Source organism: Pholcus phalangioides, unplaced genomic scaffold, assembly GCF_987345545.1.
Source record: "Pholcus phalangioides strain wild (caught in Gottingen) unplaced genomic scaffold, Ppha-v1.0 ptg000014l_1, whole genome shotgun sequence".
Taxonomy (NCBI): domain Eukaryota; kingdom Metazoa; phylum Arthropoda; class Arachnida; order Araneae; family Pholcidae; genus Pholcus; species Pholcus phalangioides.
The window spans coordinates 4,726,259-4,752,469 of NW_028301607.1; the positions used below are offsets into that span (position 1 = coordinate 4,726,259).

General features: G+C 44.2%; 1 protein-coding gene and 1 non-coding gene across 2 annotated transcripts; one reads left to right on the forward strand and one right to left on the reverse strand.

The window, feature by feature from the left end:
* Positions 1-2,187: 2,187 nt before the first annotated feature.
* LOC149078008 (adhesion G protein-coupled receptor L1-like) lies at positions 2,188-25,624 on the forward strand. Its single transcript, XM_089242085.1, has 15 exons — positions 2,188-2,489; positions 2,675-2,781; positions 5,997-6,242; positions 8,345-8,474; positions 8,585-8,783; positions 15,443-15,613; positions 15,714-15,835; positions 18,164-18,267; positions 19,180-19,282; positions 19,371-19,521; positions 20,944-21,010; positions 22,486-22,589; positions 22,691-22,814; positions 22,921-23,019; positions 25,355-25,624. Exons 1-15 carry the CDS (start codon positions 2,207-2,209, stop codon positions 25,622-25,624), a joined length of 2,280 nt encoding a protein of 759 aa, XP_089098211.1. The 5' UTR covers positions 2,188-2,206.
* On the reverse strand, positions 14,631-14,702 carry TRNAE-UUC (transfer RNA glutamic acid (anticodon UUC)). The gene has a single exon. It is a non-coding gene; the product is annotated as a tRNA-Glu (tRNA).
* Positions 25,625-26,211: the final 587 nt, after the last annotated feature.

The window sequence follows — 26,211 nt, forward strand, 5'->3', positions numbered from 1 at the left end:
AAATGCCTGCCTACTAATTTAAATGCGTAATCTGGAAAATTTAAACCACAGCTCATTTTCATGAGGCTCATCTGCACTTGAGGCTTCCGGGCCGTGCCCGGGTAAGCTCAGAGGCACGTTTATGGTTTCGCCGCATACGGGCCTACACCAATTTTGCCGCCCTTCTCCCATACTAGTTTAACTTTCTTGACAACTCTCTTCCCTCCGCTCCGGCAATCACACTTGTGTTTCTGAGTCATTCTTTTGGTCACTTCCCTGTTCACACTCTTCAAGTTACTCTTTTAGTCATTCACATGCTTGCGCATCGTTTTGGTCACTCACGTGCTTGCGCATTGTTTTGGTCACTCACGTGCTTGCGCATTGTTTTGGTCACTCACATGCTTGCACATTGTTTTGGTCACTCACATCTTGCACACGCTCTAGGTCACTCTTTTGATTGCTCACTGGCATGGTTCCTTGCTGGGTCACTCTTTTTTGCCATCTACACCTTTGCACAAGCTCTAAGTCATTCTTTTGGTCATTCACACGCTTGCACATTCTCTTAGTCGCTCCCTTACCGGCTAACTCTGGGCTTGCAAACTCTCTAGGCCACTTTCTTAGTCACTCGTTGACCTGGTTCGTTCTTTAAATCACTCCTTTTGGTCATTCACATGCTTGATCACGCTCCAAGTCACTCTTCTGCTCACTCACTAACCTAGCCTCATAGCCGTCTGGGCAGAGGTGGATTCATTGGGGTTTATGCAAATTCTTCCGCGCCCTTTCTTTGCCAATCATTTCTCATTTGCTGTCCGTCTGAACTTGCCACCCTTGGTTATAGCCCGCTAAGACACCCCCCCCCCATCCAGGTAAGTACATAAACCATTGGGTAAGGCCACGTGTTAAGACGGCACTGATCAAAGGGCACTTGGTTAAGAACCCTTGCTACATAACTTTTCCCATCTTGCCTTATTTTGATTTCTCGTTTTTCTCTTCTAGCGATGAAACATGACCTAACAGATTCGGAAGTCACCTTCAACTATGTATGCCTGGACTACTACGTGTGAGTTTCGTATATATACTTTATTTGTTAAAAATGGCAAATGACTGAATTTTCATTGGGAATTTTCACAAACTAGATGCTCGGTCACCCGTGGCAAACGCGCATTTTGTGCGCCACCCCCCCCCCCCGTGTGATGCAGAAGGAGACGGTTGAGAATGAAATTTGCAGCCCCCCCTCCCTTCTGGTCCAGCACCCGGGGCACGAGACCCACCTGCCACCGCCCCCCCCCCCCAGTTGCGGCCTTGGAACGATTGACATTCACACCTCAAACTTGTAAAGCCGCAGAAAATTTTCTTCAGCCGGCCACGACTGTGCCATCAACGGGATTCGAACCTGCCCTCTCCCCAATGAACGATCATTGCCCTCCCCCCAATGAACGATCATTGCCCTCCCCCCAATGAACGATCATTGCCCTCCCCCCAAAATCCTCGAGCAGGGCCCCTGAACTAACAATTTTGGTGAGCTACACATTTCACGGGCCCTTCTATAGTAAGTTTATAGCGTGGGAAAAAAAGAAAAAATGATGGGTAATTGTGTCAGGCTCCAGGTCTGGAGCCCTGCCAGCCCTAGCCATGATAACGATAAGAAGATGACTCATAAGGAGCCGTTCAAATATTACGCCACCCCAAACCTAATATTATAAAAATGAACTAAGTGGCACATTCACAGATCTCTTAAGTCACCCGTGGCACAATTCCAGAACATTTAAACGGCCAGTGGCACATTTGCACCCCTCTTGAACGACGCACCGTACGGCCGCAATGGGTCTCATGGTCAAGCGCCACCCCAGAACTCTATCAGAAGGGGCAAGCGTGCATTTCGGTTCCCTCACCCATGGTCCCCACAAAGGCCCGGGATAATTCTCATAATTTTTTTACTTTTTCATGCCATAAATTAACTATAGAAAGGCCGTGAGAAGTCTAACTGAGAGGCCCGCAAAAGATCCCTGCTCTAGGATTTTAGGGGGGGTCATACCCTCACCCAGAATTTTCTCCCCAATAGTGAAATGGCAAGAAAATGTGATTTTCTAGCCATGCGCTTTATGTTCTTCATCAGAAAAATCTTGGCATTTCACCAGTTTCTCTCATTTATTTAGTTTTGATGTCGTTTAACAGGCCTTTTTGGATAAAAGAGAAAGAACTGAAAATTTTATTCAAATGCTATCAAATGCAAACATTAAACGCTTGTTTGAAGACGAAATTGAGCAAGTGGCCGGAATCAATTCGTAAGAAGGTCAAACAATGCTTGTCGGACATTTATTTTTCTACATCAACGACGGTAACGACAGAAAGATCCAGTGAGACCGCGAATCCCATCGAAGATTCGGTGACGACGCCTACTCATGTTGTTGTACCTGACACGTGCAAACCTTGTCGGGAGAAAGGCCTGCAATGGCCGGAAACAAAAGCTGGCGAAACTGCCATCCTCGAATGTCCTGATGGCAACAAAGGTGAGAACCAATTCAATCTATAGTTTTCTTGTGATTTCCCCCGAGAACTAGCAGGAAAATATTCATAACAATCAAAAACTATGGTTAGTGTCTCTTACATTTTGGAAAATATAGCTTCAAAGGCTTGCTATCATTTTCTCACTGATTTCAATATAATAGATTTTGCCGCATTTTTGTTTTTCCAGGGATGGTTCGATGGTACTGCAACGAAACGACCTTGAAATTCGACCCGGATGGGCCTGAAATGTTCTGTACACCTCCATGTTTCAATGGGACGAGTGGTATGGCAAAAGTGAGTTTGAAGCTAAAGCGACGTGAATGTCCAGCCTGGTCCAATAGTCATTCGCGAATGTTTGCCTCCCCCGACGCAATGAAACACCAGTGGCATAAGCAGGCTACATAGTGGCTCAGCCAGGCATTCGCTTCCAGAACATTCTCCTTGTTGTGACTGTCGGCGTTCTTCGACCAATGTGTGGCCAGATGGATTGGAATATCGAGAAGGATAGCGGCTCCTTTGACTTGGGGTGGGGGAGCTAAAGATCCTGGCCGTTCTGTTCGACCAGCCTTACAATACCTTCTAACATTACTCTACTCCCTGTATGTGTTGTTACATACTCCGTAGGGGGGACTTACACTATATTTCCAAAAGTCGGTGTCCTTTTTTTAGACATTGAGTTTAGACATATTCTCGAATTTCTAGAAAAACACAACGAATTTCGGTTCTGAAATTTCGGTCATATATATCCCATGTCGGATGTCGGTACTCACTATTTCCAGTAAGAATTTACTCACCATTTAGGGGAGCCGATAAAGAATTAAATAAGAAAAAAAATGTCTTTGATCAAGGGCGCGGTAGCCCAGGTCGATAAGGTATCCGCCTAAACTACCAAAGGATGTGCAGACTTCCGATGTCACGAGTTCAATGCTTCAATTCAATTCTTGTGAGGAAACTTTCCTGACAAAGGGATACAACAAAAACTGCGACATGACCACAGAAAAATATTGCCTCTGCAGGGTGTCCCACACGGTGGGGTTAGAGCAGAGGTCTTCAACCTTTTTCTAATCGCGAGCACTGGTTGTACCTGTCATCAAAAGAAGAGCACCCTTACGGCAAGTTTGACATACGAATGCATGAAATCGGGGTAATTTCAATCCTTAGATACAATTTGTATGGACAATGATGAGGTGCTCATGAGCACGAAATTGGACACGAACATCGAGCATTCTAAGTGCTTCAGAGAGCACCGTGGTGCTCACGAGCAACTGTTCATTTTCGTGAGAAAAGCACGTATATTCACGAAAATATAAATGTTTTCTATAAAAATTCCAATTTTCATCGCATGTGTTTTTCGCTTATGGCATTTCGTAAAACTTTTTACGAAATTTACAGAAAACAAGACACTATAGGCCTACATGTGACATTCTGCGCAAAGAATTTAAAATGTGGCAAATTATTACTGAATAACGTATGAGTATTTTAAGTAGGTGATTATTAACTGCGCATGCGCAAAGAATATAAAATTTTTATTCCATTTTTTTTCATTATTTGATAGCCAGATGTTAATACAACTTAATGTAAATTCCAGCCGAATGTCGGGAAAATTCCGAAAGATACCGATGATACAGTGAGTAATAATTTCGAAACTTACTGGAAGTAACTGAATAATGAGGGATTTCCCACAAATTGGTATAAGATTATTCTCTATTGTTTGATTATTTCGAGAATAAGCCCACAGCATTATGCGAATGAGAGATGACGCGTGACTAATGCTATGTAAGGGTGCGAACATATAGTTCTCCGATTGGTTAAAACCCCGAATTTCTACTTTTTTAGCTTGAAATTCGGGCTTTTAACCAATCGGAGACGATGCGGGTTTCCAGAATCGGAAATACGGACGCTCTGTGTTTCACACATGGGGGGGGGGGGGGTGGAGATACGGGGGGATACTCCCCGTATACGAGATACTCCCCCCCCCCCCCCAGCGTCAAATGTGGAGTCGACTGAACTAATGTATATATGCATATATATATGAGTTGACATCATCATCATTGTGCCCCCGCCAGACTTCCAAGTCTATCTCCGCCTATGGTTTCACACCCTAAGAAAAGAGTTTTAGCATAAATAACACGCGTGTATTTTGTCAGAATGAACAGACTGAAGTCAACAATGAAACAACAGAAAATAATCGAAATACGAATTAATCTACATCATTCAGCTACTTTCAAAAATACCGTCCGGCTGGAATTTTCATGTAAATTGCACTATGTATATATATATATGGCAATCAAATTATGGAAAAACAAAATTTATATTTCATGCGCATGCTCAATTAATAATCATTTATTAAAAACACTCATATCTCAGTGAATAATAATTTGTCACATTTTAAATTTCTATACAATAGGTCACACGTATAGCGTCATGTTTTCTGTAAATTTCGTAGAAAACTCGGCATGTTGTAAACATTGCGATGAAAATTGTAATCTTTGTGGAATACATTTATATTTTCGCCAATTTGAAAATTTGGTAAGATATTTTTTATAGCTACAAGTCATTTACTGCGATTTCTGATACAGGGTTGGCCAAAAATATATTTTTTTCCTTATTTAATTTTTTACCGGTTCCCTAAATGCACTAGTGAGTGAATTTTCACTACTAAGCCACACACATGCTCCTCGTCCATATCCCTCTGCGTAACTTCTAATGAATTGGTACGTGTTGGAATATGCGTGTCCGTGCTGTAAACATAACGTGGTGTGCTTCCGTGTAATGCTTGTTGCAGCGCTGCCATCTGAAATCAATTTTTTCTAACTATTAGTCAAGTGTAATGACTGAATAGTTGTATCGTTATAGGCCTGTTGCTCTCTGTGGCGGGACTTTTTAATGGGGAAGATCGGCCTGCATTCACTCCTTGAAATTTGGAACCACAGGGAACCTCGCGATGCGAGTCCACCACTATGACCACTTGACCACCTCAGCGGCAGTAAAATTTCACTTGAAAATGGGAGCACAGTAAAACCCCTCTAATCGGACACTCCTCAGATGCGATAACCCTCTCTTTTACGACTAAATTATAATTTCACCCCGAATAACAAAAATATGCATTTCAAACCCATGATTAACCAGAGAGGTTTCACTGTACAACCATAGGGTTCACGTTACCGAAACTTCAGGAAGAGTAACCCAGTACTTTTCTAAATATTCGAAAAAATGTTTAAACTCCAAAAAGGACACCGACTTTTGGAAATACAGCGTATCAGTTAGAAATTCCTCGGAATGTGGACTAGACCGTTTGTAAATAAGTAGCCCCCCCCCTCCCCCTAAAGTTTGACGATCATTGCCAATGGCGGAGTGGCCGCACTACTCGCCCTTGATCAACTTTGGAACTTATTAGGCCAGGCTGGACGCGAGTGTGGCCTCGGCGGCTTAGTCCTATGATTTCAAACTGCGACGCTAAATTGATGTTCAGAAGGAAACCGATCAACCGCCTTTTCGTTCTGTTTTAGAACCGGAGCTCTAGTTGGAGAAGAAGACCGATAAGGGAAGGTCCCGCAGACTGCAACAGCATCAATTTCAAGGACGTCAAGACCATCTTCAAGAACGTCGACCGAATGAAAGAGCAATTCCGAGGTCGTGGACACAGAGTGAAGCCGAGCTTGAAGAACGAGAGACGCCTCAAAGATTTCGTGGAAAACGCCGTCGGAACTTTCAGCAATTTCATCGGGTCCAAACCACAGCCAAACTTGTCATCGGTAAGAACCAAGATACTATCTTATATTCGGGGCCGCAACTAAGTGCTTAGTCAGTCGGACCCAGCCCGAATTTTGCCTTTCCCCCGCCCCATGGGTGGAGATACGGGGGGCATGCCCCCCCCCCCAGCGTCAAAGGTAAAGCCGACTGATCTAATGTATTTGCGTATATATGAATTGACATCATCATCATCATCATCATCATCATCATGCCCCCCCCAGCAATCATCGTGCCCCCCCCCCAGACTTTCATGTCTATCCCCGCCTATGCTTCCCCCCCCCCCCTTTTAATATTATAGGAGAGATTAAAGCAAAGACACTCTATTTTTTGGAGATTGCAGGTCACTTCATTTGTTTGAAAACGTACCGCAAGCCACTTAAGTTATCTATAAATTTACCGCGGACCACTCAAGTGATCTGTGAATACACCGCGGGGAACTTGAGTGGTCTGAAAATGTGCCACGATCCGCTCAAGCGATCTTAAACTGTCCCGTGGGTCACTTCAGTGATCTGAAAATTCGTCGTAGCTGTTCAAATTCTCTGGAACCGAGTCACTCAAGTGATCTGTGAGTATACTGCGGGTCCTCAAGGGATCTGTGAGTATACTGCGGGTCACTTAAGTGATCTGGGAGTGCGCCGCAGGCCACTTAAGTGATATGGAACTACACAGCGAATGACTAAAATGATCTGTAAATTTGCCTCTTAGTTCGTAAATTTATTGTTTTTACAAAGTTAGGTTTGAGGTCGCGGGCAACATCAGATGACTGCGAGGGCCACATTTCGGTTGAGCGTGAAGGGGGTTAAAGCATGTATACTCAATCCATCATGGCCCGCGTGCCAAATGTAGCCCTCGGAGTCATTTGATGTGGGGTCATGTGGGGTGTGGCCTGCGACCTCAAACTTAATTTTGTCAAGTGGCGGATTTACAGATCTATTGAGTGACCCGTGGCACATTTCCAGATTATTTAAGGCAATTTTCCACACTTTTTCCACACTTTCACACAACTTAAGTGACTCGCGACACCTTTGAAAATCACTCAAGTGAGGCGTGACACAGTTCCAGACCACGGCACATTTTCACGTGACTTGAGTGACCCGCGGCACATTTACAGATAATTTAAAGGGAGTCGTGGCATATTTACAAATCACTTGAGTGATCGGCAGCACAGTTCCAGAGCGCTTAAGAAGCCCGCCATTGGCTGCCTTAAGAAGTGGAGCACCGTTGGATTAACCCCACAACTGGGAAACGTGCCGTTTTCACTTGAGTGATGTAGAACTGCACATAATTAACTTGAGTGATGTGTAAATGAACCAAAAAGGCCACTTGAATGCCCTGAAACTGCACCACACGTCATTTAAGTAATTTAAATATGTCGTGGGTCAATTGAGTGATTGTAAATGTATCACGGGCCACTTGAGTGACGTGGAACTGTATCATGGGCCCACTTCCTCTGCAAATGTGCCACAAATCACCTAAGGGCGGTATTCACTGACATGGTTTAAACGATGGTCACAATTTTTTGATAAGAGATCACCACGGATTGGTTAAATTCAGGTTTTCAATCAATCTATGTTGATCTCTTATCCAAAAGTTGTGACTACAGTTTAAGCCATGTCGGTGAATCCGGCCCTAAGTGATCTGGAAATGCGTGGGGGTCGCAATCTAGTGCTCTAGAACCGTTCACGGATCACTCAATAATCTCTAAATGTGTTTCGAGGCGCTTAATGATGTTAAATTGCACCACGGGCCCACTCAAGTGCTCTGTGAATGTGTCATGGGTCATTTTAGTGTTCCGTAAACGTGCCAAGGGTCACATAAGTGATCTGTAAATATACCCTTAGTTAATTTTTTACAATATTTGGATGTCGCAGGCCACATCAGATGACTGTGAGGGTCACATTTGGCCCGTGGGACATCGGTTGAGCACACTTGGGTTAAAGGATGAAATTCGTGCCTCCTCTAGTCCGGCGCTCGGAGCACCAGACCCGCGTGAGCATCCCCGTCCCCCTAGTTGCGGCCCTGCTTATATTTCATATGTAATTACATCAGATGTAATTAATTGATTTACTGCAATGATGACTCTCTATATAATTTCTTCATCTAGCCTGAAGAGCCCGTCAAGAAGACGGCTATCGATTTGATCAATTGCGTAGAAGACATAGGATGGTTGTCCACGATCAGTTGCGAGAGATTAGAAGGACGAAAAATCGCCAAAGTCGAAGCCGAAAACATTGGTTGGCTTTACTTATTGCATGGAAAAGAACATTTTAAAAAATATCAATTTGAAATTAATATCGATTAATTGTTATAATATTCTGTATGTTTTTTTTTCTATCCGGAGCAGTTTTGAAGAGCTTCGTCCTCAACGACACGTCGAATAACTTGAGCTTCAGGATCAACGACGAACTCGTCGGCATGGTCACACTTCCAGGCAAGGCGGCCCTAAATCAGTCCGAGAGTCCCTGTGAAGACCCGATGGATTTCGGGGTCGGCATGGCTTTCAGGGGCATAGACGAGATGATGTATGGCCCGGATAATGATACGTAAGTGTAACGAAATTACTAGCTCTGCATAATCATACAGCAGTGGTTCTCAATGTGGGGCCATATGTGGCCTCCCTCGCGTTCCTCGGATATTCTAAGGGATCGGATGAAAGGGGAGCCACGACACGGGCCGCGGAGAGCTGTGAAGAATTAGAGCTTTCAAGTGAAATATGGTGGGAGAAAATGTTACTATACAGTACTCATTTGCGGACACTGGTGGGATAAAAAAAATCATCCGTTAAAGAGGGGGGGGGGGTTGACCGTTAATGGAAGAGTTTAAAATGCATATTTTTATTACACGGAAAGAATTATAATTTCGCCATAAGGGTGGCCGAATCTGGAGGGTGTCCGTTAAAAAGGGGGTTTTACTGTACTTTCAGAATCCAGCGAAGCTGTTCATATAGAACCAGGACCGCTTTAATCCACTCGGGGCCTCATAAGGGGGGAAGGGCTACCTGATGAGATCTGGACTATGATTTTCGAATATATGTAAATACGTGAGCTGTTACTTTTCCAGCTAAGTATTGGTACAGAACATCACTTTGCCCGAGGACCTATGATGTTGAGGCGGCCATGCATAAATCCCCAAAAGGAGGAAGCTCACTGAACTCCAACCCTGGGTAGGTAGTAGCCCAGGGTGAGGGGTCCCCCGTTCTGGATCAGTGCCTGGCCCAGGGTTACAGATGTCGATCGTATTTATAAAATTTTTGTCTGTTATTAAGGAAGGTGGCCATGGGCTGAAAAACAATGTCGTATATACAGTCGTGACAGTGACCGTTGAACGTTATACAGAGCCCCATTCTCCTTCATCATGGAGTAACACAATATTGCATTGGTATAAAATAGGGCATAAAATGATAATATATTTGAAGGGGGGAAAGAAAAAAATGAATAAAATAACATTTTGTTGCGGAAAATTGTCTTATATCCACCAGTTTATCACACATTGCATGTCTTCGTTCATGAGACTGTCTTAAACATTGCCATAAAAGTAGAATTATTGTGAATATTTACAAATACATATACTACTACTAAACCAGACATGCACCTCGCCCATATTCCTCTGCGGAACGAACTGGTACATGTTGGAATGTGCGTGTACACGTAGTGAAACTCACTGGCGTGAAGTTTGTTTCTGTGTAATGCTTGTTATGTGTAGTGCTGCTGCTGCTGCCATCTGCCACCAGATTTTCCAACTATGAGTGAAGTGTAATGATTGAATGATTTATCGTTGTAGGCCTGTTGCTCTCTGTGGTGTGGTAAGACTTTTTAATGGAGGAGATCAGCTCGCATTTGCGCCTCGAAGTTGGGAACCACAGGAAACCAACGTCAGCCGACCACCACTGTGGTGAGGTTCGAACCCGGATCCTCGCGATGTGAGTCCGTCACTATGACCGCGCGACCATCAAAATTGGAGATCTCTCTGATGTTTGGTGACACATCCTTTCTTGTTTTTCGAAGTAGTTTCGAGATAGTTCCATGATGTGTGAATACATGGACGACTACTTCAAATCGGTGAGATGGAAACATTTTGGTGCTCCAGAGCGAAGCGCCTGAGGATGCGATTCTGGAATCGTTGTAGTTTGTACATGTTGGCCTTAGATGCGAAAGGTAACTTAGCGCCATCCATGGAAAATATTTTGTATCCTCGGGCCCAAGCTGGAACCTTGGTTAATTCCTGCGGTTATACGTCTTTCTTCTGATAATGAGTCGTTTATCTTGAGCTGAAATGTCCGAAAAGATAAATATGAACTCAAAAATTTGATTACTATTGAGGGGTAGCCCCTATTTATCATTTTGAAAAACAGCCCTTCATGCAAAATTTTATCAAAAGCTCGACTGTGCTATGTCTAAAAGGCATAGGCGGAGATAGACTTGGAAGTCTGGGGGGGGGGGGGGGCACGGTCATTATTGCTGGGGGGAGCACGATGATGATGATGTTAATTCATATATACATATATAAATTAGATCAGTCAACTCTACCTTTGACGCCCCCCCCCCCCCGAAACTCCGCCCATGCTAAAAGGACTGCAACAGAGTAATCTTTATAATTTTTAGCTGCTTGAAGGCATTCGATCACCCTAACGAGCTGATGAACTGTTCCGTACTCTGCCTTGAGACCAAACTGTTCCATTCGGCCTCAGTTGAATTCGTTAGTAAATTCGTTCAGGCTTGCAGTGAACACCCTCTCGAATAACTTGGACAGGTGAGAAGGAAGAGCGATAGGCCTATACGATGATGTGGAAGCTGGAGGTTGACCGGGTTTTGGCATTAATTTTATTATACATAGCATTTTTCCAGTATGTGCGGGAAAATAAGCCAGAATTAGCATGAGATTGAAAATCTTTTCAAGAGATATGATGATATTTGTAGTAAGAGAGGCCGGCATTACACTATAGAAGTTTTAGAAAAGTTAAACTATAAAAGTGCTGGTGCACAAATAAAATTAAAAACAAGAAAGTGTAACAGGCAAGCTGTTAACAAGGATGTACAGCAATACTTTTATTCACGAGACACGTGAGATTTAAGTTGTATCGAGAGACGAAGACATTCTAGAGAGTTCGATTTTAACCTTCATCACGAAGGGATGTGTGTTTCGCATGTTAATGCAGAATAAAGGAATGTTTCATGTTCGTCGCTTCGTATACACCTCACCAATCGTCACATTGGCGCCCAACGTTTAAAATAGACGCGTGAGTGTTTTTAGCTAAGCGGACATCCTAATTAGGTACCAAGTGAGTGAAAATGGCATACTTGGCGAAATATCGAAAAGACGAACTCCGTCGCCTTGCCGAAGAGATGGGCGAACCTACCGAACCCGAGATGAAAGTGATAGAGCTGAAGAAGCTGATTACGTCCAGTAAAGAATACGATGAGGTCTTCGCAAAAGGAGTGCTACAGACCCTCGTAGAAGAGAGAATTCGACAAGAAGAAGCAGAAGAAAGAATTCGACGAGAAGAAACAGAAGAAAGAATTCGACGGGAAGATGCCGAAGAGAAAGAAAGAATTCGACGAGAAGAAGCTGAAGAGAAAATTCGACGGGAAGATGCCGAAGAGAGGAACCGGCGAGCAGAAATGCAGTTCGAACTCGAGAGACTGAGGATAGAAGCGGAGAAGTGCCAAGCTTCCGTTCGACCGGCTGTGACAAATCGGGACTTTCAAGTGTCGGTTCCGCGTTTTGAATCATCAGATGACATTTCACTGTTCCTGGTCCTGTTCGAACGACACATGGGATTACACCAGATTCCGGAAGAATTGTGGATTACGTATCTCATCAATAGTTTACCGAAGGAGGTGGCTAGGATCTGTGCCAGGGAGCCTGACGAGAAGTTCAAGGACTATCGGTATCTCAAGGAACTTAAAGCGATTTAAGCTACATGCGGACAGATTTCGACAGCTTTTTGTAGAGCATCGGAAGAACTCGGAGAGTTCATGGCGTGATTTTTATTTTGAGTTGAAAACGTATCTTGAAGGGTGGTTAACAGAAGTTAAGGTCACAACATTCGAGGACTTGATTAATCTAGTCATAGCTGATCAGATGAAGAAGAAGTGCCCTCCACAAGTGAAAGAACATTTCATCGATGTATGGGCCATGTTGATCTCCCCATCGGAACTAGCGGAGAAACTCGACGCGTATGAAGATGCCAGGAGTACTTTCCCAAAGAAATTCAACCAACAGTACGATGTCGAGGGTCGTCGAAAGCAAACACCGAGGAAATATCCATGGACGTCATCAAAACCAGTGATTCATGCAGATGAACAGACACTTCCCATGATCAGCCTGGATGAACAGCGACCTCTAAGCTGCTATGGATGTGGATATCCGGGGGTAATTAGAGCGCAGTGTCCGACCTGTAATCCCGAAATGACAGCGACAACCGCTCAGTTTGGTCAGTTGGAACTGAATCTATGCTCTTCTGTAACAAAACCCGTAGCATTGTTAAAAATTCATGTAAATGGCAAAGTGGGAACTGCCTGTGTCGACAGCGGTGCTACGCACTGTATCGCAAGTGATACTCTGCATCGTATTTTGAAAGAGCAAAACGCCAAATTCCATCAGGAAACTATCGAGATGCGTCTTGCAAACGGACAGCAATCAACGGTGAATGTGTGGACCACAACGGTATTGGTCAACATCCAATGGAAGCGACTAAGGACGAAATTTATAGTTCTTCCTGGAATCGTCGGTAACAGAACTCTTTTGGGAATCGACTTTCTAGAGAAAGCTGGTATCGTGTTGGATCTCAAGCGAAGGCAATGGTTCTTCGGGGAAAATACTCGGAAGCGATTCCACTTTGTGAACGAGTCTACGATTAAAACTGTTCAACATGTAGTAGAGCATGTTAACTTGAATTCTTGCCAACTACGACAAGTTGAAGGAGAGCAACGGAAACAAGTGCTGAACAGGTCGTGGAAAAAGAATGAAAATTTTTTCAGTCCAGGGGGAGGAGACACTCCCGAAGGCGAAGTTCACCATGGTGATATGGCATCGGAACCTCAGCGGTGGGATCGGTCTAGACGTCTCAGGAACCAAACAGGTCGCGTCCGTGACTATCCACGTCATGTTTCTGGCTATCCACGTCCTGCTGTCCATAGCGAAATCCACCGATCCGCAAGAAGCTTTCATCACCAATCGGTGCAAAGGCAACCACGAGTTACTCCGACAGGCAGGCAAGTACTAGACTTACGTTTCCGCAGGAACGAACGAGTCGAACTTTCCGGTGCCAGGCGACGCAGTCCAGGATCACCAGGATATTATCACATACTGCATCGTTGTAAAATGCCAAGCCAAACAATAACGTCTAGCAATAGCTTCCATGAGTCAAGGACCCAAACAAGTATAAGCAGTGCTAGAGAAGGGAACGATAAATGCAGGGGGAGCGGCATTAAATATTCGGATCAAACCCCTAACGCGCGTCGATCAGAAAGTCGCAGCCATGCCCAAAGAAGTCGTGAAAACAGGTTGACTCCCATGCAAAGCCTTACAAGAGTTTCTGTGAAGCAGAAAGTGGAACAAAAACGGGATGAACGCAAAGGTTATGTTGACAACGGTTCCAAACCGAGTTCTCGAAGGAAGAACTGGTCGACAAAGTTCACGCCACAACGAGATGGACCGTACCCTGTGCTAGCCCAGAGATCGCCTACGAGGTACATAGTCGCTGATCCGGCCAAATCGGGTGTCTCTGTCAGCGTATATTGTACTTCTGCTCTCACACCATGTGCGAAACCGGATGCTGTATCCGTAGTGCCATCACGAAAGAAGGGACGACCACTCAAAGTTGGAACTAACAAGAACACTGAACAACTTCCCATAACGCCTATTGCTGGTTCCTTGCCGGGACGTCCGCGAAACCAGAGGGGGAGTATGTAACAGGCAAGCTGTTAACAAGGATGTACAGCAATACTTTTATTCACGAGACACGTGAGATTTAAGTTGTATCGAGAGACGAAGACATTCTAGAGAGTTCGATTTTAACCTTCATCACGAATGGATGTGTGTTTCGCATGTTAATGCAGAATAAAGGAATGTTTCATGTTCGTCGCTTCGTATACACCTCACCAATCGTCACAAAAGTTCATTTCATTGTTATGTTAGATTTATTCCAGAAGCTTTACTAATGTTGATCTTCATCAGTTCCCAGTACACGAACCGTACTAACGGTGAAACAGCTATTTAAGTGTTCCCCCGCATAATCGAATACTCCGCTTAACCGGATATTGTGTGCTTGAATTGTCGATATCTGTTTAAAGGGGACCGACTGTACCTAGTGATATTATACATACAGACAGACATGACCGCTCAGGGAGACCATATTAGGATGTTTTGCGCTCTTTAACAAGAAACATTTCCCATGCCGGGAATCGGACCCGGGCCGCCTGGGTGAAAGCCAGGAATCCTAACCACTAGACCACATGGGATATACTACATGCAACGTGTCGTGTGCGGAAAATCCATTGCCCGCAATTCACAGAAACGAAAATTCACCATTACGCTATACACCCACGTGACATTTTACCTCTAGAAAATTCACCGACAAACAATCCATCGATGATGCTACATAGTTGAGCAAGTGATCATGAGAGCAAATGATCGAGTGCGTGAGCAAGTAAGCGAGTCACCCATGCGGTCACTCACTCAATTGCTTACTCACTCTGTCACTCACTCACACTTCCTTCACACGGTCACTCACTCACACTTCCTTCACACGGTCACTCACTCAATTGCTTACTGTGTCACTCACTCACACTTCCTTCATACGGTCACTCACTCAATTGCTTACTGTGTCACTCACTCACACTTCCTTCATACGGTCACTCACTCACTCACACTTCTTTCATACGGTCACTCACTCACTCACACTTCCTTCGTACGGTCACTCACTCGGTTATTCATACGGTTACTCATTGCTCAATCACTCTGTGATTCATATGGTCACTCACACGGTTACTCGCTCACTCACTCGATTACTCATGCAGCGACATCATGTCTCAACAACTCATTCATCACCTCTTTCAGTCACTCACTCACTGGTGACGAACTATTGTCAGTGAATTGTTTATCTGTGAATTTTCCTAGCTGTTAATTTTTCTATCGGTAAATAGCGTGGCGGTGAATTTTCCGTAAATCACAGTATATATTGCGTATCATGTCGTTTCAGCTCCCCCGACTACCTCGTCAATTCCGAAGTCGTGGGCGTCAGCCTGACCGAATGCAAGAGTTCCTACAGCCTGCCCCACGGCAGCAAAGTCATCGTGAGGCTGTTGCACAAAGATAAAAGCATTATCAATAGAGGACGGCCGAAATGCGTGTTTCTTCTCGTCAACGACTCGTGAGTATGGGCTATTTGTGGGTCAGTTTGATTCAAATGGATCCAAAACTGATCTCGATTTGTTATTCATCGCTTTATTAACAATTTGTATCCATCACAGGGCTGGCGAATATGGGTATTGGCACACGGAAGGATGCCACATCTCGGTACACACCGAGTCTTACACTGAATGCGAATGTGACCACTTAACCAACTTCGCAGTCATTATGGACACCGGTGGCAGTGAGGTAAGTAGGAGAAAAGAAAATCAGTCTTAAATTCAATTAATTAATTATAAACACTTTTGATGGGGGATATGTCTTTGAGTTTACGCACCACACTAAGACCTAGAAATCAGGCCTAATTATAGAGAGCCGAGGTTGGTTCCAACCTTTCATACTTCCCGCACCTTTGAATGAGCAGGCTTACTTATCCCAGATAAGCAAGTACATATTTTCCTCTTTAGATTAGTGGGAGATGATGCTTTGAAATTTGTGTGTGTGAGGGAGGCTTACCGGCTGCTAGAAATTCGTGAGGCTTGCTTTCCACTAGATATGAGAAGGGCAGGTATACACACACACACACACAACTCAAACATTTGTACCAGCTTCGTGCACCGCTAGAAATGCGCAGGAAGCATTCATATAGATACTATGCATCTTCTAAGCCTCCCTTTGGAATTCCATTTGGAACAGAGTGTACATTACCCAACAATGCATAGAAGGCACTTGCGTATCACTAGAAATACGTGGAAGGTGTGTGTACTCCTAGAAATGAGTGTGGGATTTGCATATACTTCTAGAAATTCCAGTAAGTCTTGAATGCTTCTAAAAATGCGTGGAAAGACTTCATGCCCATAGAAGTACACTGAAGTCGTAATTGCTTTTAGAAGTGCACGGAAGTCTTAATCGCTTCTGGAAATGCATCATGGAAGTCTTGAGTTCTGCGAGAAATTCATGAGAAGCGTTCATACCTCCTAAATACTACTACGCCCTAGATACTACGTCCTAGGAGGTATTGGAAGTGCACGAAAGTCTTAAGTTCTCCTGGACATGCTCAAGAAACGTTCATACCCCCCCCCCTCCCGCAGAAGTTCACAGATATGTCACGCGTGCTCCTAAAATCAGCGGGAAGCGTTCATGACCCTAGAAGTGCACGGATTTCTTCAGTGTTCGGCATGTTAGAAGTGTGTGTACGAAGTTTGATTTCCGTTAAAATTTTTGAGAGGTTTGCGTACAGTAACAAATGTGAGGAATCATTTATATCTCTAGATACGCGCAGGAAGCACTGAAGTTCCAAATGTCGAAGGAATCACCACAAAGATTTTCTTGCGGTTAAAAAAAAGATTTATCATTCAGACAGAATCCCGCGATACCTAATTCACAGCTGTAGCAAAGTCCAGAACCCACAGTTGGGGGGACTTCTAGGTCTTCTTAGTCTTAATTCTTCTAGACCAGTGGTTCCTAACGTGGGCGTTAACGCCCCCTGGGGGCGATAGAATGTTTCAGGGGGGTGGTAGAAGCTACGGGTATAACATAGGATCCTATGGGTTAGATTGCGTTGGGGGGCGATGGGAGGAAAAAAATTCTGAAAAGGTTGGGAAACTATGTTCTAGACCATACATGCTCAACCCATGGCCCCGCTGGTCTAATGTGGCCATCAGGATCATCTGATATGTCCCGCGCGACCTCAACCCTAATTTTGAACTAATCTGCACATTCAAACTTAAGCACATTCGTGTGCTTAGAAGTGCATTTCTAACTTAAGAAAGCAACGGCTTATTTGCAGATCATCCCCGCGGCATATTTACGGTTCACTTCAGGCTGCAGATCCCCCAGATGACCCGCGGTGCAGTTGCACAACACTTAAGTGGTCCGCAGCACTGAATGTCTGATCTCTATATCACTTGAGAAACTTGCGGCTTATTCGCGCATCACTTGCGTGATCCACGACTTATTTACAGACCACTTGAGTATCCCGCGACACAGTTCCAGATCATTCAAGCGGCACGTGGTACATTTACAATCACTTAAATGATCTACGCAGCACATTCAGTAATCTACGGCACATTTACATATTTCTTTAGTGACCTGCGGCACAGTTCCGGAGCATTTAAGTGGCCCGCGGTGGAGTTCCGCATCACTTAAATATCCACGGCACAGTTTCACATCCATAAAGCAGCCCACGGCACGCATTTTCATACGACAAGTGATCTGCGGCGCATTCAGAGCTCACTTAGGTGGCCCGCGACATGTTTTCAAACCAATGTAGTGGCTCCGCTCTTTCCTGAAGGTTAAGCACTCTCGTTCTAAACAGAATGGAACCGCAGTCTATCACCATTGCGGGCAATTCGAGCTACCATCTACCCTCTTTTGAGGAGTAAGTTGTACTGGAGGTGTGTGTGTGGCCAATAGTCTGCATGCACATCTAGCGTGCTGGCCGTCTAAGTTAGTGCTGCCACCTATATTTTAAATTGTGAGTGAAGTGTAATGATCGGATACATGTACCGCTGTAGGGCTTTTTGTTCTGCGATTAAAGGACTTATATAAATTTCATATTTTCGAATGATAGTTCACTCCAGAAGAAACACGTGCCCTGAATATCTTGTCCATGGTTTGCTGCGGGCTCTCGACGGTAGCCCTGACGCTGATCATCATCACTTTCACTTCTGTCAGGTAAGTTTTTCCTGGATACTTAACAAAAGAATATTACACGGGGTGTGCCGTAAATTCCGTAGAACGAAACTGTGCGCTTCAAATAGAAGTGTCCAAAGAACCAGTTTTGCGTAATTACAATCCCTACTTTCTTAGTAACACAGGAAGCATTAGCACGCCGGTGATTGGTTACTGCGAGCAAAAAAGCTAGCAAGACGTCACAAGAGGCAGAGTTTTGGGAGAAACTGAATTTCGAAGTTTATTAACGAAAAATAAAAGCATTTTTTATTGAATCAGTAAGTGATAGCTGGGCCCAGCTTCGCGAGCCGTTATAGCCCAGGGCGACAAGTTCGAATGAGCGGAAAATTTCAGGAATATGTGCTGAGGTGAACTAGAATAGAATGGGAGAAAGGCAAGACCATAACAGTGACCTAGAGATTGTGCAAGTATGTGAGTGATTGAAAGCGGAGTCTACAAGAGTTTGGAAGCATAGAAGTGACCAGAGGATTGGCCTAGAGAGCGAAGCCAGGTCAGTGAGCGACTAAAAAATCCGCTAGAGAGTGTGTAAAAATGGCAGTGGGCAAGCCACCATTCACTTTGCGCTATAACGAGTTTGGCGTTATAAAGAATCACGGTTTGACACGTGTAAAGGCTATAAATTTAATATTTGTTTATTTCTGGCGTTAAAGCGGGGAATCGGCACGACATCGAGGGAGGGAGCGCTATAACGGGGTTCGACTGCATTGCTTTACTCGAGAACTTACTCGTAGAGTTATGTTTCTTTTTTGGACACTTGCTGTCTTCCTTCCGGGTGATGGAATCTTGTTCCACAAGAATCCCGTATTTACGGGACACCCTGTATAATTATTTTCCCATTGAAATACCCCCTTTTCCCTCTTAGCTCATCATCTGCCGTCTTCGTTTCATTCTCAGATGTCTCCGGACGAAAAGAAACGTCTTCACGTGCCACTTGGCAGGGTGTCTCCTCATAGTGAACGTACTGGTACAGACAGCCCTAGACAGGCACGACAGACAGGTACGCACCGAATCTTTTGTTCGAGGAACAATTACACAGGAATCATTTTTTACTTGTACCAATCTAAATCAATGTTTTACGCTTTCAGATGTGCACCGTGATATCGGGCGTACTGCAGTATTTCGTACTGTGCGCCTTCATGTGGATGCTGATGGAGGCGGTGCTGCTGTACAGGCGGGTGATTATCGTGTTCGAAATCAAAGAGATAGAAATGAAGTGGATCTGCCCCTTAGCGTATGGTGAGTGTTGCGAGGTCTGATACCGATTGTGCATATCCGGGGTTCTTAACCTATGGGTCGTGACCAAAACTTGAGTCGCAGTGAGCATGCGCGGATCCGGAGATCACCAAAAATATGAGGGGAAATTTTATATGCCCCATAAAATACGGGATGAGACAACGTACCTAATTGTGTCTGGCTCCAGTACATTCGCAGATGACGGTGTCTGCCTCGGCTTTATTCGTAGCTAAAGTTGTCTGACTCGGTTTCAATCACAGCTGATGATTGGCTTCTACTCGATTCGAAGCTGAATATGTCTGCCTCTGAAGATCCGCTGCTGAAGATTTCAGCCTCAGCTTCATTGTAGCTGGAGATATCTTCTTCGGCTTTATTCGAAGTGATCTGCCTCCACCCCCATTCCCAGCTGAAGGTGTCTGCCTCGGCTCCACTCGTAGCCGAAAATATCTGCTTAGGTTTTATTCACAGCTGAAGATTTCTGCCCCGGCTCATGCGTGGATCCAGAGGAGGCGATAGGATAATCTCCCCTCCCAAGAGCCAAAATGAGGGGAAAATTTATCTGCCCCATAAAATACGAACGGGACGATTCAACGAACCTAAAGATAAATCGTCCCTCCCTAAATCCGCGCATGGCAAGAGGCACCCTTCCGAGATGGGTCGTAGGAATCCAGTTACAGCTAGAAATTCTTGAGATATGAGACACGACCCAAACTTGATACGCAGGACCTTCCGAGATTCGTCGTACAAATTCACTTATAGCCGAGGATTCTTGCAATATAAGACACAACTCACACGCACACATTTGATACATAGGGGATTCCAACATGGGTCGTACGAATCCACCTACAGTCAAGGATTCTTGACCAATGGATCACGAACCAAACTTGACTCACAAGGGGGCTTCCGAAATGATTCGTACGAGTCCACTTACAACTAGAAATTCTTTAGATATAGGATACGACCCAGGGCAAAAATTTTCGGTCGCAGGAGCTTTCGAGAAGGGTCGTAGAAATCCACTTACAGACAGAGATTCTTGAGCTATTGGTCACGACCCATATTACTTCCGACAAATCCACCTATAATCACTTATTGCGTCACTGGTTCCACTATTTTTGAAAAACGTCCCGTGGGTCACGAAGCTGTTCTTGTTAAGTTTGGATAGTGGCTATAGAAAGGGTTAAGAACCCCCCTGGGGGAGTATACCGTTGCGTACTTATTGGATTCGTGTGCATTGTTAAATGGTGTTAGTACTTTGCAGGTCTTCCTTTCGTCTTCGTGGTGGCAACGAGCTTGAAGAGGAGTTATTTCCTCATCAGAGAAAAATAGTGAGTAAAATGCACGCGTGCAATGGAATCGATGTGTGTACTGTGTATTTCATCTCAATATGCATGTAACTAACAAATTTTTAAATTTATTTTCCCACAGCTGTTGGCCCTCGACCGAAGGTGGGCAGGTATGGGCCGTTGGTGGACCAATCGTCTTGATTGTCACGGTATCACGTGATCATTATTATTATTATTTATTTTTTTTTCTATTCATTTTCGATGTGCACTGTACGCTTTCGTGATGCTGAAATTTCGATAATGTCACTATACAGTCGAATACCGTTATAGCGAAAATCTCGTTTTAACGAACACTTTTTTAATCCCCCAAATAAGTTTACATGGGAACAATGCTAGGTAAACTAGAATTCCTTTATAACGAAATTTCGTTTTAACGAAGTGATTCCCGCGGTGTCTTGGCGTTCGTTATAACGGGATTCGACTGTATATACACCATACATGTTCAACCCATGGCCCGCGGGCCAAATGTGGCCTTCGGAGTCATCTGTTGCGGTCCGTGAAAGATTACCAAGCCACCGAAGTGGTTCACCGAAGATTATCAAATCACTTGAGTGAGACCTGCGGCACATTTAGAAATTATGCCAGTGGTTCGCGGCACATTTGCGTATTCTTTAAGCCGCTAATATCACATATCCAAATCACTTGAGCGATCCGAGGTGCACCTAAAAGCTAGCTGGCAAGTTTCCAGATCAGTGGATTGGCCAGAGGCATATTTTGAGATCACTCTTGAGTGGATCACAGTACACTTGCAAATCATTTAAGAAGCTCGTGGCATTTTTATAGGTCACCAAGTGACTTTTGGCACATACATTTTCAGATTACCGAATTTGCCCGCTACACATTTCCTAATCACTCAAGCTCCCCCCACACATGACACACGGTCTCACACATTTCTCAGTCACCTCGTTGGGCATTTTGCCTGTTGTGGCGTTGTATTTGCATTTGAAAACACCCTACAATACCCCAGTCTAAACGCAACCGAATGTTGGAACTATGATTCGACTTAAGCGGCATACTTACATAGGTGCTTAGCGGTCTATAGCCCAGGGCAGCGAGTACAGAGGGGTGGCAAATTTGAGGATTGTGTTGCCAAGAAAATTAGTACAGTGGGACAATGGTGGTGAACATTGTATATAACCCTCAATAAATCCACCTCTGCTCAGACAGTGAGGAAATTAGGTCAGCGAATGACCAAAAGAGTGACCTAGAGCGTGAGCAAGCATGTGAATGACCAAACGAGTAACCTAGAGCGTGAGGGACCAGGTCAGAGATTTACTTAGAGCGTGCGCAAAAGCATTTGAATGACAGAAACAGTGTGCAGGCATGTGAGTGATCAAAACAATGTGCGAGCATGTGAGTGACCGAAACAGTGAGTAACTAAGAGCGACTAAAACGGTATAAGCATGTGAATGACTAAAAGAGTAATTTTAGGGACACGGGTGGGGGGGGGGGGAGGAAAGCGGGATATCGCACAGGGTGGCGAATTCGAGTAAAGAGTCAAGAACATTAGACTAGAATGGGAGAAGGGTGGCAAAATTCCTGTAGGGGACTGTTTCGCACACTGGTGGCGAAACCTCATAAATGCACCTCTGATTATGATTGCCTATTCTTTTTCTAATTCCAGATCAACTTCATGGTGTTCCTGATGACGCTGAGAGCAGCCAGCAGGATGAGCAGGACCAACATCTACGAGAGGCGGAGCATCAAGCAGAAGAAAGAGAACCTCAGGTATTGACACGCAAACGTCCTTTGATGTTCATTACAGTCATTACACACCATTAATTAATTCATTCAGACATTCATTTCTGCATCCCTATTTCCCCCCACAGGATGCGCGTGAGGGGTGCAGCCTCTCTCACCTGCATATTAGGCCTGACATGGTTCATAGGACTAGGCATTCAACCAGGTTCTAAGTGGATCGCATATTTTTTCGTCACGTTGAACGGGCTTCAGGTACGGGCCTTACGTTATTTTTTAATGGGTCATATATTCCTACACATATATGCAAACCCCTCTGTACTCGTGAGCGCATTACGCAACGTATTTTTTCGTCTTTTAGGGCGTATTCTTGTTCGCTACGCAAATCCTGTTCTGTCATCACATTCGTCCTGTGGCATTTGCGTTCTACTTAAACAATTTGGAAAAAATCAAACTTGCGGTAAGTTTTTTGTTTATTTCTCGTTGCCATTCGATATACGGGGGTTCAAAATTAGTTCAAAAATTCATACAAAATTGAAGGAATTAGTACATATTTGAATGCATTTTGAGATAAAGTTATTTTCACGAGGGGGAATCTTATTTTTTTGTTACGGAAAAAGTTAGTTCAATTTTTTTTCGGTAGAGAGCTCTGTAAGAAAGCCAATCGATGGCGATTGGATCTGAATCTTTCCTCAATCTCATCTGTGTCCGAAACGTTTGTAACGCTTCAGCCAACGATTCGTGACAGGTAAACCATCACCGATAGTGCTTCATCCACCAAAGCCAACAACATCACGATGTAAGCGCCTTTAACAAAAAATTTCGGAAATGAAAATTTAATCGTACGCCCTGCATTTTATAGGAGATATTTCCCGTGATTTCCTTCCGTGCAGCGTCCTCCATCGACAAAAATTTGAACTGAGTTTTTTTTCCCTAAAAAAAAAACCCCTTCGTGAGAATTACTTTTTCCCGAACCGTATTGAAATAGGCGAGACCAGGGCTAGTTGGCATATAACTTCTCTTTTCCATCGTAGTGAATACTCAGTGCTAGTGGTCAAATCACCAGCGAAACTGGTCAAAGTAAAACAATTCCAACAATCAACTATAATCTATAGTGATAGCCTTTCAAATATATGCAATACAGAACCGATGACCATCCATGCCATGGCTAGGGATATTCGGCAAGTCCTCCACAAGAGCCCACAAATTCGCATATCTTGGATCAAAGCGCACGTGGGTGAGTGGGGGAACGAAGAAGCAGACGCAATAGCCAAAGCGGCGACAATCAATTGGCACACAATTAATTAAATTATTACCATCATCTACAGCAAAACAAAAGTCAAGAAAAGAAAATACCCAATCTATGGCAAACCCGATGCAATGACGCCAAAACTGGAAGAAGTGTCCACAAAATGGCACCAAAAGTTTCATACAACCCAAAAAGAAGTGGAGCAGAGAACTTGTATTTTTTACATCCAATCACAGACCTTTTCCAAATTACCTTCACCGCTTCAAAAAACGATGAACAGATCATTGCCTTTGTGGTGAAATCGGCGCTCCCATTCATTACTTGACAACATGTAAATTAACCACTACTTAACCGAACATGTACCTCGTACACATTCCTCTTCGGAATTTCTAACGAATCGGCACACCGGAATGAGTGTTCTGAGTGTATGCTTGGCCCTAACGTATTTATATTGTCGAGTTGCGCTTGTTTCGTGTTCATGCTGCCATCTGGCTTCCATTTTCTGAAGTAAGGATGGAAATTCTTGAATTTTCATGTTCTGTGAGTATCGTGTTGTAGGCCTGCCTGCTCTCTGCGGGGAGACTTTTTCAAATGGGGGATCGGCTCACATTCGTGCCTTGAAGCTGGAAAACCGCAGAAAACCAACTTCAGCCGACCACCACTGTGCTGTCAACGGGGTTCGAACCCGGATTCTCGGGACGAGAGTCCAGTACGATGCCCACACGACCGCACTGCGGCTATGTAAATCAACTGCACATCTAAAGCACATGGTTGGGCCAGCTGCTAAAAATGCTACACACTGGATCAGAGAGATTTTTAAAAACAAAAGTAGAATAAATAAAGTCAAGAAAATAATGAGCAGCAGATGGAGATAGAAGACAAAGTGATCCCACAGACGCCATATCAGCCAATAGCACAAATACATCCCGGAAGGGACAGAGGAGCCTGGGTCTGACAGAGTTATCCAGTCCGTGAAGACAATGAGCCGATATTGCCATATGGCGATGTGGCCTGGGTATCTTTCGGTTTGACGGTCAAACCACCATCCATTGTAGTTGTTTCAGTTTGATGGGAGCTGAAACCAGAACGGAGGACAGCAAGAGTTTTCTGATTTCCTGCCGGGAAAGTATTTCTTTTCACTCTATGTAAATACAGTCGGATCCCGTTATAAGGAACGCCAAGAGACCGGAGGAATCACTTCGTTAAAACGAAATTTCGTTATAAAGTAATTCCAAGTTACCTAGCATTGTTTCTATGTGAACTTATTTGGGGGATTAGAAAAGTGTTCGTTAAAACAAGATTTTCGCTATAACGGTATTCGTTAAAACGGGACTCGACTATATCAAAGGAAAATATAGAAAAATCAAGAGATAAAAACTATGTCAACTAACCCTGGTTTTTCCCTCCCCTCATGCTAATTCCCTCAATTTTTATGAATTTTTAAGCTGTTTACGAATTTATGGGAGACCCTGTACATCAACTCCAATATCAAAATGGCAAAATTCCAATAATAAATTTCAGTAATAATTTTTCTTCTGAATCACAGGCGACATCTTGGCGTGAAGAGTTGAAGTCCAAGAAGATCCACCCTGAAAAAATTACCGCCGGTGTTTCGTCTTGTGTGGTGACGGCCAACGGGTCGGACAACGCGACCAACGTCCATCGCATCAACGTATCGTTCATAGAGACCAGCAGTTACTTCACGAATGATGGGAACAGCGTCGTCTCGAGGGAACTTCGACCGGACAACGGAATTGTGACGCATTCCACGGGCTACCGCGACTGTTCTCAAGTCGTCGTCCCCGTAGAATCGTGATAATTATAATAAATAATTATAAATTTAAATAAAGCACTCGTTTTTGAGCATTTCTTTCCCGAACACACACATATTATATGTCACTGTTAGGTTTCTTAATTTGTGCACTGTTGGTACCAGTGGTGGCTTAAGCGAGGGTGCAAGGGGTGCGGCACTCCCGGGTGGCAGGTTTTAAGGGCTGGCAGCGTAGACTTTAGTTAAGACCCCCAAAATGTATACACAGTAATTAACGTGGCACTTTTGAGTCGTACCTCGATGAGAAAATAGACAGGGTTTCTGACCGTATTACCAGAAACAAGAATGTAAGCTATCGGTTCTGCTCAAGACAAAATCTGCACCCATGTGGGACTTTTGCGCCTCCTGCCAATTGCCCCCCCCCCCCCGAAATAGCCCCTTACATCCTGCGTCAGGACCCCTGGACTGGAGATTTTCCATGAGGATCCTTCTACAATTAATTTAGAGTGTGGAAAAAAAAGTAAATTATAAGAATTTAGTCCCGGAGCTCCAAGCTGAAGCCCTGTCAGCACTACCCTTGGGGGGAGGGGGTGATGCTTCTCCCTCACAACTTATCCAAACAATTCCTAACA